Raw genomic sequence first — 17627 nt, 5'->3', positions numbered from 1 at the left:
TATCCCATGGGAGATAGGGTGAGGTCTCAGGTCAGAGTTTGTCCTGGGAGAGGTCCCCAGCCATGCAGGACCCTCTGTGGTCAAAGACAAACCAGGACAAAGATAGTCAGCGGGTGCCATGAAGGTCACAGAGGTGGGTCAGGACGTTACTGCGTGTGGAATACTGTATAAAATTCTGTTCGCCCCATTTGAGGAGGAATTTGTGTGCTTTGGAAACGGGGCAGAAGAGACTCACCAAGATGGTCCCAGGATTTGAGGGTCTGTGCTGGGGCGGGAGGTCAGACAAAGCTAAGCTGCTTTCTCTGGAGCATTGGAGGCTAAGGCGTTGACCCGATAGATAAATCACGAAAGGCGTTGTTGGGATGGGCCGCCCCCACGTTAAAAAGCATCCCACTCTGGAGGACATGCTTAAGGCGAGGGGATGGAAGTTTAGGAGAAATATGTGGGTCATATATTTTACCCAGAGAGTGGTGGGCGCCAGAAGTACTGGTGCAAGAAAATGCAACTGTGGTGTTTAGTAGGAGGCCTGTAGATAGACGATAGACAAAGCAACATTCAGAGGATGCAGCGAGATGGAGCAGAGGCAGGTAGCAGAGGCTTGGTTTCATTTGGGCATGGTGTTCAGCACGGAGAGGTGGGCAGAGGGGCCTGTTCCTGTCCTGTACAGATGAGTTAAGGAGGGAAGAGCCCAAATCTCTAGTGAGGCCCACTGCTGGATGTGGACTTTGGATCTTGATCATGGGTCAAGGGTCCGACATCCTCATGAGAAGAATCACTGTCTCACCACTTGAGGGATCTGTGGTTGATATTGACCCTCTGCCATTGTCTGTGTGTCTTATTGCGTGTGTGTGGGGGAGAGAGAGAGAGAGTGTCGGTGTGTGGGTGCGCCCGCGTGTCGGTATGCGTGTGAATGTCGGTGTGCGTGTGAATCTGAAGATCAGTGTCTACATTCATGTTTGTGTGTCTGTATGTGCACATGTCTGTATGTATGGTGCACATGAATGTGTGAGTGTCGGTGCACATGAATGTGCACATGTATGTGGGTGTGCATGGCTGGGCATGTGCCAGCGAGATTGCATGCATGACTGTGTCTGTGTGCATACGTGTGAGGGAGAGAGAGGCAGGCTATCCTGGGGGTGGGTGGGGCAAGAACCAGGCTCTCCTAGGGGAGGTGTTGGGGGGCAATGTTATCCCAGGGGATGGGGCAGGGATTGGTTCTGATCACCTTCATTGTCCCCAGGGGATAAGGAGGAGGAGCGGAGGCAGGGTGGGTGAGGCATTGCAAGGGGGCAGGGGCCAGGTTATCCCCATGGTGTGTATTGTGCTGATGAACCCCCCCCACCCCCATGTCCACCCCTGTGCCTAGAACCTCCAGAGGACTAGGAGGAGCAGGATGGGTGGGTTCTCGATGGGTCAGAGGCCGGTTTGTCTCCGGGGTGTGTGATGTGTTGATGAACCCACCCAGTTGACCCCCCCCCTCTGTGTCCACCCCCTCCAGGGGACGAGGAGGAGCAACGGGACCTGGGCCGGGCGCTGGCGCTGATGAAGGAGGTGATTGTGGCGGTGGACACTGAGGTGCACGAGTGTGAGCGGCGCTGCCGGCTGCAGGAGGTGTGCAGCCGTATGGACCCGCGGGCGGCTGCCACCATGCACAGTGGACGGTCCTTCCAGTGCGAGGACCTGGCCCGTCGCAGGCTGGTCCACGATGGCTTCGTGCTGTGGAAGACCAGCACTGGCCGCTTCAAAGGTGGGGGGGGGGGTGGCGGAAAATGGGTCAGGGAAGGGGGGCTGTGGGGGAGGTGTGAAAGGGGAGGAAATTAAGTGGGACATGGTGGGGGAGGGATGAGGGGCAGTGGGAGGAATGGGCCTGTCAGTTTGTGAAAGACTAGTTCTGGCCACTTCAAAGGAAGGTGGGGGGGCAAAGGACAGGGGAGGAGGATCATTGGGGGAGGGGGAAAGGTGGGAGGGTCACTGGGAGAGAGGGGTAGTGAGAGGGGAGGAGATGGAGATAGGGCAGAGTTAGGAAAGTCACCAGGGGAGGGGGGGGGAGAGGATCACTGGGGGAAAGGGGTACTGCAGGGAGGTGGGGATTGTGAGAGAGGGAGGAGGGTCACCAGGGCTGAGGGGTACTGCGGGTGGGAGAGAGGAGGAGGGGTACCGGGGCAAGGTGACATGACAATTCTCTGCTGTGAAAGAGCCAGGCACTTCAAAGTGGGGGGGCGGGGGGGGGTTGTTGGTTAGTGGGAAGATAAGGGTGGGTACGGGAACAAGGAGGGGTGTAAGCAGAGGTCCTGACCCTTGTGTGACAACCCCCCATGCTGACACCTGTGCCCCCGTTGACCTCTACTGATCCTTGGTGACCCCCTGTGATGTCCACTGCTCCCCTTGATCCCATGTGAACCCAAGCTGACCTCATCTCTCCCGTTGACCGTGCTGACCCCTTTGTTTCCCTGTTTCCCGCATGACTCCAGGCTGACCCCGTGTCTCCCTGCACTGACCCTGTGTGACCTCAGGCCTACCCCTTGTTCTCCCTGTGTAACCCCAGGCTGACCCTTATGTTTCTCTGTGCTCACTCCCTACATCTTCCATTGACCCTGTGTCAACCCCTGTGACCCTATGCTGACCTTTGTGCCTCCCGACAGATGTCCAGGTTCTGCTCCTCACCGACGTGCTGATCTTCCTGCAGGAGAAGGACCAGAGATACAGCTTCCCTGTCCTGGTGAGGCCAACTGACACTTCCCTAGGCGATTGGGGGTGGGAATCAGCCTCCTCATTCTGGTGGGTAGGTGGGGAGCTTCCCTGTCCTGGTGAGGTTTGGGAGGTTACCCGTCCTGGTGAGGTCAACAAACACAGCCCTTGGGGGGAGTTTCCACATCCTGGTTGGGTTGGGGGAACCTTCCCTGTCCTGGGGGAACTTTCCCTGTCTTGGGGAGGTTCACCTTCCTGGGGAGGTGAACTAAAACAGAGGGACGCTCTGACGGATGGTGTACCCCTGCTGATTCTCGGCGGTGTGCCCCAGGACAACAAGCCAGCGGTGATACCTCTGCAGAAGCTGATTGTACGGGACATCGCCAACCAGGAGAAGGGCATGTTCCTGATCAGCGCTGCGGCCCCCGTACCAGAGATGTACGAGATCCACATGGCGTCCCGCGAGGACAGGTCTACCTGGATCCGGATCATCCAGCGCACCGTCAGCATGTGAGTCCAGGGTTTACCATGCCTTATCGTCCCCTCCCCCACCTCTCCCCTACTGCCCCCTTCAACCCCCACCTCCCCTCTTCCCCACCTGTCCGTCCTCCCCCTCCTTCCCAAACCTCCACACTCCTCCCCTATCCATTCCTACCACCTTCCCCATCTCTCCTCCTCCCTATCCCCTCCTTCCTCCCCAACCCCTGCCTCCTTCCCCACTCACTCCCTCCTACCCTACTCCCTACCTCACCCTTCCCCCACCCCCACCTCTCCCCTCATCTCCTGCACCTTCCCCAACCTATCCTTCTTGCCCCATCTCCACTTTATCCAACGCCCACCTCCACCCTCCTTCCCCATCCCGTCTCACCCAGCTCCTCTGCCCACCCCTTACCCTTCATTCCCCTGCTCTCCACTGCTCAATCCCATCTCCTCTCCATCCTTTCTCGCCATCCTGAGAGAGAGAGGACAGAATGAGAGTGGGGGGAGCAGATGAGAGTGGGGGAGGGTCCTTGAGAGGATGAGAGAGAGAGGGGAGACGCTGAGTGAGGGGTAGGGTCCAAGAGGAGAGGAGGCAATGAGAGATTGGGAGTGGAGAGATTAGCTGAAAGGTCCCTTCTCTGAGACGCTGTAGGTGCCTGCTGCTGGGGGGCTGTTGAGGCTCCAGTGCAGTCCCCTGAGTTGTGGATTCGAATCCCACTCCGAATGCATGAGGTGGGAGGGAACTCCCAGAGAAAGGTCAGACAGCCCAGCGCATTATTGAGAAGGTGCTGTGAGATCGCACTGGGCTTTTCCCAGGGTCGTGGCGCAAAGCAGCGTGTGCTGGACCCACATACGCAGGGCATGGGATCTTGCTCTGCGTTTGAGGCTTTCAGGTTGGGGGGAGGGTGGAGATGACACTCATGGTCCCACTGTGTCTTGCAGCTGCCCAGAGGTGGAACTCTTCTCCATGGAGATCCAGACCAGGGAGGAGCTGAGAGAGCTGTCAGGTATTGGGGGATCCTCCGCCCACCGCTCTGGACCTCCGAAAATCCACTCCATCCCCTTCCTAATGACAAGCACTCCAAGCCCCAACCCCCTTCCTATCCGCACCTTCCCTCAAACCCTTACCCCCACGAACCACATCCACCTGCGAACCCTCTCCCTCACCCCCTCCCCGTAGTCGCAACCATCCTTTCCTTCTCACTTCCCCCATCCCAGCCCCTCTCCCCTGTCACTCCCTCCGCACATCCCCTTCTCCCTTTTGACACTTTATCTGTTGACTCTTTCCCGCCCCCCCGCCCCAGAAGATGTCTGGCAGAGAGATTGTTGCATCTCTGAGCTCCTGGAGAAGGCTTCCCTCCCTATTACCCCTCCCGTTCCCTCCTCCCTGACAGCCCCTCTCTCTCCCCACCCTCTGGCCAGAGGAGATCCCTCCCTCACTCCCATGTCCCTCCTCTCCTCCCCCCTCACTGACGGCCTTCTCTTTCTGCCCCCACCCCTGCCAGATGAGATCCAGCAGAGGGACCGGCGTGTCTCTGAGCTCCTGGAGGAGAAGGCCGGCCTCCTGAGACGGATGCTGCAGCTGAGGAGCGGCGAAGATCTGACCCCAGGGCCCATTCCCCGGCGCCTGCTGCTCCCCCCCGACCCTAGTGACCACCCGCAGGGCGAGAGGCTCGTCGTTGAGGCGATGAGGGAAGGTATTCCTGGCCGGGGTGGGTGGGAGGTGCTCTTCGAGGTGTGGATTAGTCGGGCCGAATGGCCTGCACTGTGAGGTTCTGGGGTTAAGGGTACAGACCACCACTGAGAGGCAGCTTCAAGATGTGGCGCAGGGAGGGGGTGACAACTTTGCACCCCCTACTTGGCCAGAGAGGGGCAAGGGTGGGGGAGGCCTGCATCTCAATGCAATCACGAAGAAGACTCGCCAATGGCTATACTTCGTGGGGAGTTTGGGGAGATTCGGTACATCACTGAAGACTCTTAAAAGCACCTACAGGTGTACCTTGGAGAGCATTCTGGCCTGCCATGGAGGTGCCAAAGCACAGGACCAGCCAAAACTCCAGAGGGTTGTTAACTCGGCCAGCGTCATCACAGGCCCCAGTCTTCACTCCATCGAGGACATCGACAAGAGGCGGTGTCTCAAGAAAGCTGCCTCTGCCCTCAAGGACCCCCAGGGCATGCACTCTTCACTCTGCGACCATCGGGAAGGAAGTGCAGGAGCCTAAAGACGAGCACCCAGCGGCACAAGGACGGCTCCTTCCCCTCCGCCATTAGATTCCTGAATGAACAGTGAACCATAGACACTGCCTAAATTCAACTATTTTTATTTATCCCAAAAGATGGCTTATGTAAATGTTTGCACTATGATGAAATGAATTTTGTGAAGTGTTCAAGGCAATGAATTCTGTTTCTGGATAATGGAGCAGGGTTAAATGGGTGGGGGGGGGGGCAGAAGAGGAACAGAGAGGATGACAGGAAGTAGGGTTCAAGAGAGGGTGATGGAACAGGGATGCAAGGGTTCAAGTCAGGCTTATTTTTACATGCACCGCTGCAGGAAGAACGTTCGTTTTGCGAGCAGAGCAGTTAGCACCCCCATACACAGTACCACAAGGAAGAAACAGTACAGTTACAGTGAGCTAGCAGTTGTGATTTTACCCTTGTCAGATGCTTGATAATGGCCAGAGAGAAACTGCCCTTGAATCTGGTGGGGCATGGTCTCACATTTGGGAATCTTCCCCCTGACAGGAAAGGGGAGGGGGGGGAGTGAAGAGAGTGTGACCAGGGTGGGGTGAGTCTTTTAATGTGTTGATTCCTTTTCCAAGACAGTGGGAGGTGCAGATGAAGTGGATGGAGGGGAGGGAGGTTATGAGGTGTAGTTGGGGTCGATGGAGGGAAGGGGGTGTGATGAGGTGTAGATAGAGTTGATGGAGGTGGGGAGTGTGATGGTCTGAGCCATGTTCATGGTTTCTCTGATTTGGGGTGAACAGATCCCAACCCTCTGAGATGACCTCTATGGGATGTTCTCAATGGGCACGTAGAAGTTGTTGAGGGGTGCAGGGGACATGAGTCAAGTGGATGGAATCCTCATGCATTTGGTGGGTTGTTGGGTATCAAATTGAATCCTGCAACAATCCCACACTAAAGGGTATGGGCCAGTACCCCTGATTTTCTACCTTTTTTCTCTGTCCTTGTAGTTCAAAGCCTCTCAGAGTTGATAGTGAACGCTTATGTGAACCCCTGTACCAGCGTGGACCAATCCCCGGGGAACTTCATTCCCACTGGAACGGAGAAAACTAGCGGACCAGGTCTCAGCTCTCCAGGTACGTCCACTCCCTCATCTCCAGCTTCAGCCTCACTGGCCTGTGCCCCATCCCAGGCCCCGCCCCTCTCATCTCCCAGGCCCCGCCCCTCTCATCTCCCAGGCCCTGCCCTTTATCTTCCCAGACCCATCCTATCACCCAGGCCCCACCCCTCAATCCCCTTGCCCTGTCCATCGCCTTGCCAGGCCCCACCCCTTGTTGCACAAAGCCCCACCCATCTCCTCAGGCCCTGCCCTTGGTTCCCAGGGCCTGCAGTGTTGCAGCGGCTGCTTCATCTCCTCTTACTCCCTCAGAGACGGAACTGCCCAGTGTGAACGGCAGCGTGGAGCTGAGCCGGAGTCAGAGCCTCATGGACACAGCACGGGTAGGAAATCTGCCGAGCTATCACTGCTGTTTGGGCTTTTCTCATACTCCTCTCCCTCCCCTTCTCCTCATACTAACCCATCCCCTCTCCTATCCTCTTCTTTCCTATCCTCATACTAACCTACACTATCTCCTTCTCCCCACACCCCCATCTCCACAACCCTCTCCCTTTCTACCTCTCCTCCTCCCCATCCTCCCTATCCCCCTCCGATCCCCCCTTCTCTAACCCCCCTTTCCATTCCTCCTCCCCCATTCCTTACCCCCATCTCCAACCCACCTCCTCAGCCTACCCCCTACCCATTCCCTCCCCCAGCTTCCCCCTCTCCCCAGTCTCCTCCCCTACCCCTCCTGATTCCTCTACCTGTCCTCTTCCCCCAGTGCAGATGCCTCACTGTATTTCCCATTCTCTCTCTCCTGCAGGATAGGAACGGCAACCAGCTGAAACCATACAATGAGGTGAGAGGGACCACGGATGGGGGCCGAGGCGTCGTGGGGTCGCGGGGATGGGCCATGGTGTCACGGAGATGCTGCAGTGACGGGCCGTGGTGTCGCAGTGACAGGCCGTGATGTCACAATGGCGTCTGGGCCCTGAGCCAGAACCCCTCCCCTCTGTTGCCCCCCACCCCCATCCCTCAGTAACTCTCCTTCTCTCCTCCCCCCCCCCAGGAGGTGCTGCAGAGACTCTCCCAACTCTCCACCCTGCTTCTCACCCTTCAGGTTGGTACCTCAGGCTCGGGGGAACCCTCTCCTTTGTTGGGATGAGTGGGAATGGTGTCCTTGCAGTGGGACATTCGAGCAAGGGTTTGGTCACTGAGGAGTGGAGTGATGTTCTAGTGTCTCAAGCAAGAGGGGAATGCACCCACGTCTGCAGTTAAGACGTAGCCTCTTGTTTTGCAAAGAAGGGTGCGTCGGGTAGCAGCAGGAAGGTAGACCAGATGTAAAGTTGGATGGAGAATTAGCGAGTAAAATTTATTCCTGACAAGTGCTGGGTGGTACACGTTAGCATGTCCCATACAGCAAATTATGAGGAATTTAAACAGGCCTTCCAGGCCAAGGGGCCTGTGCCGCCCAATTAACCTACAGCGTTTTGGAGGGTGGGAAGAAACTGGAGGAAAACCACGCGGACATGGCGGGATTGGGGGTGATCGTAAAATCTCCTCACAGACAGCACTGGATTCAAGCCCCGGTCGCTGCCACTCTAACAGCGTTGCATTAACCGTTCCACCCCAAATATTGATCAGCCGAGAGTCCCCTCCCGCTCACAATTCACAGATGGGTAGAGTAGTCCAGCACCAGTAACAGGCCCTTCAGCCCCACGATGGTGTGCCAGCCGCAATAAACCTGCTCCTCCACAATCTGATCCCTCCCAGCCCTGCCCACAACATCTGCGTCTTTTAAATGGTCCCATTTTACCAATGTGCTCTCTCGCCCTGGATTCCATGCAGTCTTTCCTTGCAGAGCAGCAACAGACGAATGCCTCGCTGTGATCCAGATATGCTAAGAGTCCTCAACTCCAGACTGTTCGGGGAGCGGGTCGATCCGGATTTTCTGCCCTCTCGGGCAGTATATTTGCAGCTCCTCCATAATGCACCCACCTAATACAAGCAATCAAGTAATGCATGCACGCACACTTACACACACGTAATGCCTGCGCGTAATGCACACCCGTACACAATGCATGAATCCAAGTAATGCACGCAAGCAGTCCGTACTCTCTCTCCACCCATGTACCCAAAAGCCGAGAGTTGTCAACCAGCCAGACACACATCCATACACAGACACACACACCTTGACTCACACATCCATACAGACACACACATCCATACACCCTCTCTTGTACATACACAGACACCCACACCTTGACGCACACATCCATACACACACATCCATATACACCCTCTCTTGTGTACACACACACACACACGCACTCCACTCAAAATCCAAGAATGGTCAAGAAGTCTGGATTTCTGGCACCTGGATTTTCTTAGTTTCCATAGTTTGTCCATGGTCTCGCACGCTGGCAGTCTGAAACCACTTGCAAATTGGAGGAATAGAACCTCATCTTCCCTCTGGGCCCCCTCCAACCAGATGGCACTAACATCGACTTCTCCTGTTTGCGTTAGCTCACCTCTCCTTTCCTCCCCCAATCCTGGCCTTTTCTCTCTCCTCTTCTATCGAATTCACACCTTTTGTCTGTTGGCCTGCACTCGTCCCCCTCCCCATTCTTCCCCCCTTTCACCCACAGTGTAATTCAAGCTGCTGCCAGCTTTTTTACTCACAAGTTGGTATATCTTTAACCCCCCCCTTATAATACACCTTTACCTGCCACGGACGCTGCGAGACCAGCCTGAGCTCCTCCAGCATTTCTGTGTTTTACGACAATCACAGCATCATGGTTCACTCCAATCCTCCAGTTTAAGGGCATTTTAAATATTTCTGCCAGAGCCCCTGCAATTTCTCCACTAGCCTCCCTCAAGGCCCAAAGGAATACCTTGTCAGGCCCTGGGGATTTATTCACACTTGTTTGCTTTAAGACAGCAAGCACCTCCTCCTCTTTAATCTGTACATGTTCCATGACCTCACTGCTTGTTTTCCTTGCTTCCCACAGTCTGTGCCAGTTTCTTGAGTAAATACTGATGCAAAAAAAAACCATTCATGATCTGCCCCATCTCTTTTGGATCCATACAAAGCCAACCACTCTGATCTTCAAGAAAACTAATTTTGTCCCTTATTATCCTTCTGCTCTTAATATACCTGTAGAAACCCTTAGGACTTTCCTTCACATTGTCCGCCAGAGCAACCTCACGTCTTCTTTTAGCCCTCTTGATGTCCTTTCCTCTTGTGTTTGTTATACTCCTCAAGCGCCCTGTGTTACCTACGCCTGCTACGCACCCCAGATCCCCCAATTTCCAAGGTTCCTTATGCCTGTTAACTTCCTACTGCAGCGTACAAACTCTTGCACTCTCAAAATTTCGCCTTGGAAGGCCTCCCACTTACCCAAGTACACCCTTGGCCAATCCACGCTTTCTACATCCTTTCTCATTGGCCTTCCTCCAATTTAGAATCTTAACTGGAGAACCAGACCTCTCCTTCTCCATAATTGACTTGAAACCCAATGGTATTACAATTGCTATCCCCCTGCACAGGCCTCTGTCACCTGCCCCTGTCTCGTTCCCTCAGAGGAGATCCAGCATCTCCCTGATTGGTACCTCAATGGGAGAACTAACCACTGGGGGGCGCCAATTTAAACCAGTGCTTTTACCTATTTTCCTTGATTTTTTTTCTGCCAGTTGCTTAAATTCTGGATCATTTGCCGCCTCTCCACCCATTTTCCTAAACCAGTGGTTTTCAACTTTTCCACTCACATCCCACCTTAAGTGACACCTTGATGAGTGAAGGATTGCTTAGGGTGGAATGTGGATGGGAAGAAAAAGTTTGAAAGCCACTGGTTCAGACCAAAATTATTAGGGGTCCAGCGATCAACAGAAGATTACAGACAGAGAACAGGCCATACGGCCCTTCTAGTTTGGTCTGACTATCCCTGCATAACACATTTATTCAAAAGCTTTGCTTCCTGACCAAAATTAAACAGGTGATTTGGATAGACAATCAGTGGTTCTCAACCTTTCTCTTCCCACTTTAAGTATTCCTGATGCCATCAGTGCTCTGTGGGATTGCTTAAGGTGGTCTGTGAGTGGGGAGAAAAAGTTTGAAAACCACTGTTTTAATCGTCCCTCATTGCCTCGTTATGTGCACGGTTTCAGATCTCCAAAGGAAATGGGCCAATGACCATTTTTCTCCAGCAAAATATTTCAGTGACAATTGGGTCTAGAGCAGTGATTCTCAACCTTCCCTTCCCACTCACATCCCACATTAAGCAATCCCTTACCAATCACAGAGCACTGATGGCAGAGGGATTACTTGAACTGGGATGTGGGTGGGAAGACAAACTTTGAGGTCCACTGCTCAAGTCCTGCAGCTTTCGTATTTCCTCAGCACTACCTGCTCCTCCACCGAGCTCCGTTATCTCCTCCAAACTTGGCCACAGAGCCATTCATTCCAGAATCCAAATCATTAAGATATACATTACAAGAGGTGGCCCCAACACCGACCCCTGTGGAACGCCACTAGCAACCGATCGCAATAGGATCCTTGCACTCTAATTCTTTGCTTCCTGCCAATCGGTCAGCGCTCTACCCACGCAGGGTCGTAACCATGGCTCATAATATCATTAAGTAGGTGCAGCATCTTGTCACCTCGTCATCTCCCTTATCCAGCCTGCTTGTCACCTCCTCAAGGGGCAACGATGTCACAGCGCCAGCGATCGGGGAGGGAGGGGTTCGAATCCCAGTCTCTCTGTAAGGAGCTTGTACGTTCTCCCCGTGTCTGCATGGGTTTCCTCTTAGTGCTACGGTTTCCTCCCACCCTTCGACAACATGGGTGGGGACTGTAGGTCAATTGAGTGTAACTGGGCAGCGTGGACTGAAAGGGCCTGTTACCATGCTGTGTGTCAAAATTTAATTTTTAAAAAATGAATTTCAATAGGTTTCCTGCGGCTGTCTGCTATCCCTCTGCAGATTTGCTCCACAAATTCCCACTGACAATTGGGTGGTCTACAATACAACCCCATTAACGTAGTCATACCTTCCTATTCCTCAGTTCCACCCATTTAGTCTCAGTAGACAAGCCCTCTTGTCTGTTTTGCCTGGGCCATCAGAGGATGAAGGGGCTCCGTATTGATGTCCATAAAATCAAGTGCGGCGTCGATAAGGTGGAAGCTCACAGTCTCTTTTCACCCCGCCCCCCCCCCCCCCCCCCACCTTCCCCCAGGGTCAGGAGAACAAAAGGTGAGAGGGGAAAGATTTAAAAGGGGGCTGAGGGGGCAATGGTTTCACGCAGAAGGTGGTAAGTGTGCAGAACAAGGAGGGGACGACATTGAAATGTGCGCCCCCCCCTCCCCCCCCGGGGAGGCGGGAAGTTAGATTTGGAGCACTTAGGAGCCTTGTTTTCTTTCCACCTCATGTAACATTTTTTATGTAGTCAGTAGGAGAGAAGGTTAGGGTTTAAGTACGGTGAGAGGCTGGTTCTGTTGCCCCTGAAGTGGAGGGGATTCCGTGGGGCAGATATGGTGAGAGGCTGGGTCTGTACCCCTTGGAGTTAAGGAGATTCCCCAGGACAGTTACAGGGAGAGGCTGACTCTGTTGCCCCTGGATTCCCTGGGACAGGTATGGGGAGAGACTATATCTGTTGCTCTTGGAGCAAAAGGTAGAGGGGGGGGGAGGGAGGATGGAACCTGGCAGAGGCAAACAGAATGATGAGGGGGTGGATGGGGAGGAATCCTTCCCCCGTTACCTGTCCGCCGTGAGTGGGCGAGGTTTTGGGACCAGAGCTGTGGGGAGGCATCCTGGCTTGCCGAGATTGTTCCTGCAAAGTGGGGGGGGTGGAATCGGTACAGATTAAGCGGGCCAACAGTTGTTCAGTAATACCGGAGGGAGGGGAGGGGTGGTGGGGTCAATGACCTTTTCCCTTCTGGGACCTCCCACGCTCTCCCTGACCCAGCAGGCAGTGGCGGTGAAGCAGGACACAGTGCTGGAGGAACAGAGGCAGCAGCTGTCGGAGCTGAATCAGAGGGCGTCCCGGCCAGGAGCCAAGGAGAGCCCCCAGCCAGAGCTCGAGAGGCTGCGGGGACTGGAGAAGGAGAGCGAGGAGCTGGCGGGCCTCAGGCGGCAGCATGGCCTGCTGCAGGTTGAGTTCCAGAGGAGCCGGCGCACCTGTGAGGAGCGCGCGGAGGAGCTCCGGGCCCTGGAGGCCAGGCTCAGGGACTCGGAGAAGCGGAGGGAGCTCCTGGAGAGCGAGCGGGACGCCAGGCCCCCGGCGGGTCCTGGCATGGAGGCCTGCCCCGCGGCTGTCTTGAGGCCCAAGAGGAAGGTCCACTCCAGACAGTTCAGCTTGCCCGCCGGGCCGATTTCCTGCCTCAACACCAGCACGGCTCAGGTGAGGCCCCTTTGCCCCACCCCAGTCTGGTCCCAATTCCTTAGGACAGTTGCAGGGAGAGGCTGGGTCTGTTGCTCCTGGAGTGGAGGGGATTCCCTGGGACAGGTATGGGGAGAGACTATATCTGTTGCTCGGAGCAAAGGGTGGGGAGGGGGGAGGATGGAACCTGGCAGAAGCAAACTGAATGATGAGGGGGTGGATGGGGAGGAATCCTTCCCCCGTGACATGTCCGCCGTGAGTGGGCGAGGTTTTGGGACCAGAGCTGTGGGGAGGCATCCTGGCTTGCCAAGATTGTTCCTGGAAAGTGGGGAGGGGGGGTGGAATTGGTACAGATTAAGCGGGCCAACAGCTGTATGGAGGCAAGGCAGGACCTTCTCGCTACTCTGATCTTTCCCCACCTACCCATTAGGATCCGAGATCCACTCGTAGGCGCCTGAGGCTTTGCCAGGGCTCTTTTACGAGGCAGAACCCTTGTCAGCTCCCAAAAGCGGGCGTTGGGTGGGAACCAGAGCCCCTTGCCCTCCGGCCTGGTTTCAATGACATACTGGATGGAGTCTCGGATGGGGAGGGGAAGAGCCAGATGCACCCCCTCCCACATTGCCCCACACCCAGGCTGTGCCCCTTGTAAACCCCGCCCACCTTCATCAATCTCAGAGAACAGTGCCAGCCTCACCCTCCCCTCCCTCACGCCCATAACCCTCAATGTTTCTCACATCTACCTGCCTGCCGGAGGTGTTTTTAAATGTAGCCGCCTCCGTCACCACCCCCGGAAGTACCTTTCCAGGTACCCACCACTCTGTTTTTTCAAAAAAGAAATCTCCCCTAAACTTCCCTCCCCTCACCTTAATCAGATGTCCTCTCTATCACCCCTTGAAAAAGGTCTGGCCGACACTCGAACCAGAGAAACAGGTCCTGCACTCATCCGGTTTGTGACAAACTATTATTCTGGCTTGTCCCCCTGACCTGCCCCCAGTCTATATCCCTCCTGTCCAAATTCTTCCGAAATCTTAAAATTCAGCCCTGCATTCACCACTTCTGCTTGTATCACTGCTCTCTGTGTGAAGTCGTTCCCCCTGAGCTTCTCCCCTATCACCCTTAACCCAAGACTTAACCTCAATCTAAGCCCCCTCATGGTCTTGGACACCTCTACGGAGTCGCCCCTCGTCGCACCGAAGAGAAAAAGGCCCCAGCTCTGTCAATTTTGCTTCATGAGACGATCTCCAATCCTGGTAAAACTCTGTGCTCTCTCCAAAGCATCCACAGGTCCTCCCCAACTTGCAACGTATGTGACTTGCATCCATCCATTCACACATACAACCAAAAACTTTTTAAAAAAAAATATAAAATTAACACAGATTATGCTGCATTTTACAAACTATAACAAGGGTACAGGGCACATAAGAAGCAAAATGTGTGCACCTACCTTGTCAGTCGGCGTCCTGGGGGGGGGGGAGGCTGAGCACGGCCAACTTTATTCCTGTGTGCGTGCAGAATCGAGGTGGCCACGCCCAGCCCCGGGACGCCGATTAACGAGGTGAGCCTGGACCCGAAACATGGAAAGGTTCGCCCAAGGTCAATCAGCAAATTCCGGAAACTTCGCATTGTTATCGGTGAATCTATTTGACTTCAAACGCCTGCTGTCAGGCTTTGGTGTGCGGCCACAATTCCGAGATGCAAGCAGTCCCAATTATGATTTAAGTCAGGGACTAATTGGTGCATCCTTTCTGAAATGAGGTCGCCAGATCCTGAGTGCAAGTGTGGTCGAACGGTTAGACTCAAACCAGAATTGTGCTGTCCTGCCCGACTCCCCCAACTTTGCTCCTCAGAATCTTGTAACCCTCTCTCAAGTCAGCCTCATCCTTCGTCGCTCCATAGGGAAAAATTCCCAGCCCTTGTCAACCTTGCTTCGTGAGACACATTCTCCAATCCAGGCAACACCCTGATCAATCTCCTTTCTAAAGTTTCTCGAGCTCTGAGAAACTATAAATGACCCTCGTGGTTTTATAGACCTCAGTCCTGTCCACTGAGGCCTTGGGAACAAGCACCTCAAATCTGGACGGCTGCCAATGGGGGATCGGATCCCGGGCCAGTGGACCTCAGGATCCGTGCTCATCACTGCTTCTCGGGGGGGGGGGAGGAGAAGCCCCAAAAATGTCCATGACCTCACTGTGTCAAATTGAGAATAAACTTCTCCCGCCCCCCAAATCTGCAGAAAAACGAGGCCTGCTTTCCTCAGCCTGTCCAGAGGTCTATAAAGCCACCTGGTGCATTTGTCTATCCCCTGCAGCCTCTGCCTGCTGCGCAGCGCCGGAAAAGCGCCGACGAGTTGTGCCTGGGACTCTGGTCGGACCCCCCTGAGGAGCCCTGCACGCCCCAGGAGGTGGGCGAGGGCCTGGAAAGGAGGCTGGCCCCGAGGGTCGGGCAGCAGACGGAGGAGGACGTCCCGGAGGAGGAGGAGGAAGGGGGGAGCGAGAGTCCCTCCACCTCGTCGGGCGAGGAGGCTGCAGGTACATGAGGTTGGCGGGAAGGAGGGTTTGTGGTGTCCGCGGACGGTCCCAATCTGCAGGGGGGGGTCACCCCGGTCCTTGGGGACCCTCGCTGTCCGGAACAGCGTGGGTGTGGAATTGGGGTGGGCGGGGTCTGCCTGTGTCAGCCAGGTTGTCCTTCCACACAGCCCCCTCATGGTCAGTGGAGGTGCAGAGCAGTAGCCAATTCTCTGTGTATGACTATATATGTCTGTGTGTTTAAATGTGTGTGTGTGATTATGTATGTGTAATGTGCGTCTTAAGAACCAAAGACTTGTGAACCAAACCAAGGTTTTTATTAACTAAAAGACTGGAGCATATCACAAGTAGGTCGACCAGTCCAGAATGACCTGGTCTGGCTAGGAGCAATCCTTTAAGACCTGCCAGTAGGTGGAGCGCATCAAAAGAACCAAAGACTTGTTGATCTAAACCAAGTCTTTTATTAACTAAAAGACTGGAGCATATCACAAGTAGGTTGACCAGTCCAGAATGACCTGGTCTGGCTAGGAGCAATCTTTTAAGTCCTGCCAGTAGGTGTGGCTACACTCTCAGCCAATCACAGTCATCCTACACCACCATCTGTACGTATGTACATATACACATTGGTGATAGAATCTGTACTATCACAGTATGTGTGTGTGCCTGAGTGCGTGTGATTGGTGGTGGGGGGGGGGTGGTGGAAAGATCGAGGGCTGCTCGCCTGCAAGGTCCAGGGTGACCCATCTGATTTCCCCCTCCCTCCCTCCCTAGGTGCCGAGCAGCTGCAGAAGTTTCCAGAAGACGCTGTCTCTGACCCCGACCCGCCAGCTTCGGGAGACGAAGAGCCCACCTCTCAGCCCCAGTTGACCTTGAACCCTGCCGCAGAGGAGGATGACGACGATGAATATTACTGAACTCTGACCCCTGGCCTTCCCCGGCTGGGGGGAGGAGAGTTTTCTCTTGCATCAATTTCCCCCACCCACCCCTTCTCCAATCCCCTGATCTGTGTGGAGTGTTACCAAGCTGGGAGCTCGTTCAACACTGGAGATTACAAAGCCAGGGAAATTATTTAACAGGAATCATGTTCATATCAGGCTCCCTGCAAGTCTCTGCATCCAACCTGAACCCCAAGGCAGTTCCAGGCACCACCAGCCCTGATCCAAGACACTCCCTCTTCCCCCACCCCTTCCTGCTCTCTGGACAGAGATTGGGGCTTGGGGGCAAGGAATCAAGTCAAGAAATCCCCCTGCAAGGGGCTGTGGTGACTCGAGAGGAGTACCACGTCTGACTTTAGCCCCTTCCCCTGACTCCTGAATTCACATCAGGGATAACCTCCAATGCTCTCCAACCTTCATCTTCCACCCCCATCCCACCCTTATTTATAAGTGGGGCAGCTCTGGCTGTGTCCCAGCCTTGCCACAGTGCCCCCTACTGGTGGGAGGCTAGAACTGCAGTGTGACCGTTTACATAGCTAATCGCTAGTGAGGAGGTAGCACATCCTCGTTTGCATTCTGGATTAGATTCTGATTTTTTTTTTGTTTTTAAACCAAAGAGTGAGGCGGTGATGAATTAAAGGCAGCTCGCATGGAGTCAGACGGGAGGGAGAGGGGTGGTGGTGGGGGGGGGGGTGGGTAAGGAACATAGGGAGTGGGTTGAGGGAGGGAGTCCAGTGGGTGAGTGATAGGGTCTCTCCTGGGACCACACCTTTGCTAACGTGGGGTGGGGGCAGTCGTAGCTGAGTGTATTAAAGAGGCTGGTTCCAAACGATGGGAGGTGGTGGCAAAAGCCAGAAACAATGCCCCCCCCCAACACTGTTTAACTACCAAGAGACCAGTTATTTCACTGCGTGTGCACACAAACCAGACGCAGACACAGACTAAATACACATACACAAACCAGACACAGACTAAATACACACACAAGCAAAATACACAAACCAGACACACACAGACCAAATACACAAACCACACACAAATACACACATAGACTATATACATACGTAAACCAGACACACACACACACACATATATGCTTTGTATGTCGAAATGTTTTTTTAAAGAATTTTATTGAAAATGGGATTTCTTCACTCATTGAATGCTGTAAAAGTAGATTGAGAAGATCAGAATTAAAAAAAATTGGAAAAAGTGTTTGCTGTTCCAGATATACCCCAGGTAATCTCAGTTTGCGATCCACTCTCTTTATTCCCTCTTCATACAAATGCGCTGAAGAGGGGGACAAGTTGTGTATGTTCTACCCTACTCTCTCACCCCAGCACTGTAAC

At 54.3% G+C, this 17627-nt stretch overlaps 1 protein-coding gene across 3 annotated transcripts in view; it reads left to right on the top strand.

Annotated features, from left to right (window-relative positions):
- LOC138764425 (rho guanine nucleotide exchange factor 2-like) overlaps window positions 1-17491 on the top strand; it is a 53301-nt gene extending 35810 nt beyond the window's left edge. For all 3 annotated transcript variants that reach the window (XM_069940334.1, XM_069940333.1, XM_069940335.1), the window contains 12 exons: window positions 1499-1747; window positions 2643-2719; window positions 3020-3198; window positions 4111-4175; window positions 4674-4865; window positions 6360-6485; window positions 6779-6849; window positions 7269-7304; window positions 7515-7565; window positions 12411-12842; window positions 15130-15349; window positions 16118-17491. In XM_069940334.1, the coding sequence (XP_069796435.1) occupies window positions 1499-1747; window positions 2643-2719; window positions 3020-3198; window positions 4111-4175; window positions 4674-4865; window positions 6360-6485; window positions 6779-6849; window positions 7269-7304; window positions 7515-7565; window positions 12411-12842; window positions 15130-15349; window positions 16118-16260 (1841 nt within the window). In that variant the 3' untranslated portion in view covers window positions 16261-17491. The remainder of the gene's footprint in view (window positions 1-1498; window positions 1748-2642; window positions 2720-3019; window positions 3199-4110; window positions 4176-4673; window positions 4866-6359; window positions 6486-6778; window positions 6850-7268; window positions 7305-7514; window positions 7566-12410; window positions 12843-15129; window positions 15350-16117) is intronic.
- The last annotated feature ends 136 nt before the right edge of the window (window positions 17492-17627 follow it).

The sequence above is a fragment of the Narcine bancroftii genome, chromosome 5, assembly GCF_036971445.1.
Source record: "Narcine bancroftii isolate sNarBan1 chromosome 5, sNarBan1.hap1, whole genome shotgun sequence".
NCBI classification, from domain to species: domain Eukaryota; kingdom Metazoa; phylum Chordata; class Chondrichthyes; order Torpediniformes; family Narcinidae; genus Narcine; species Narcine bancroftii.
Note: the sequence above shows the minus strand (reverse complement) of the source record. Positions and strands in the feature narration are given on the sequence as shown.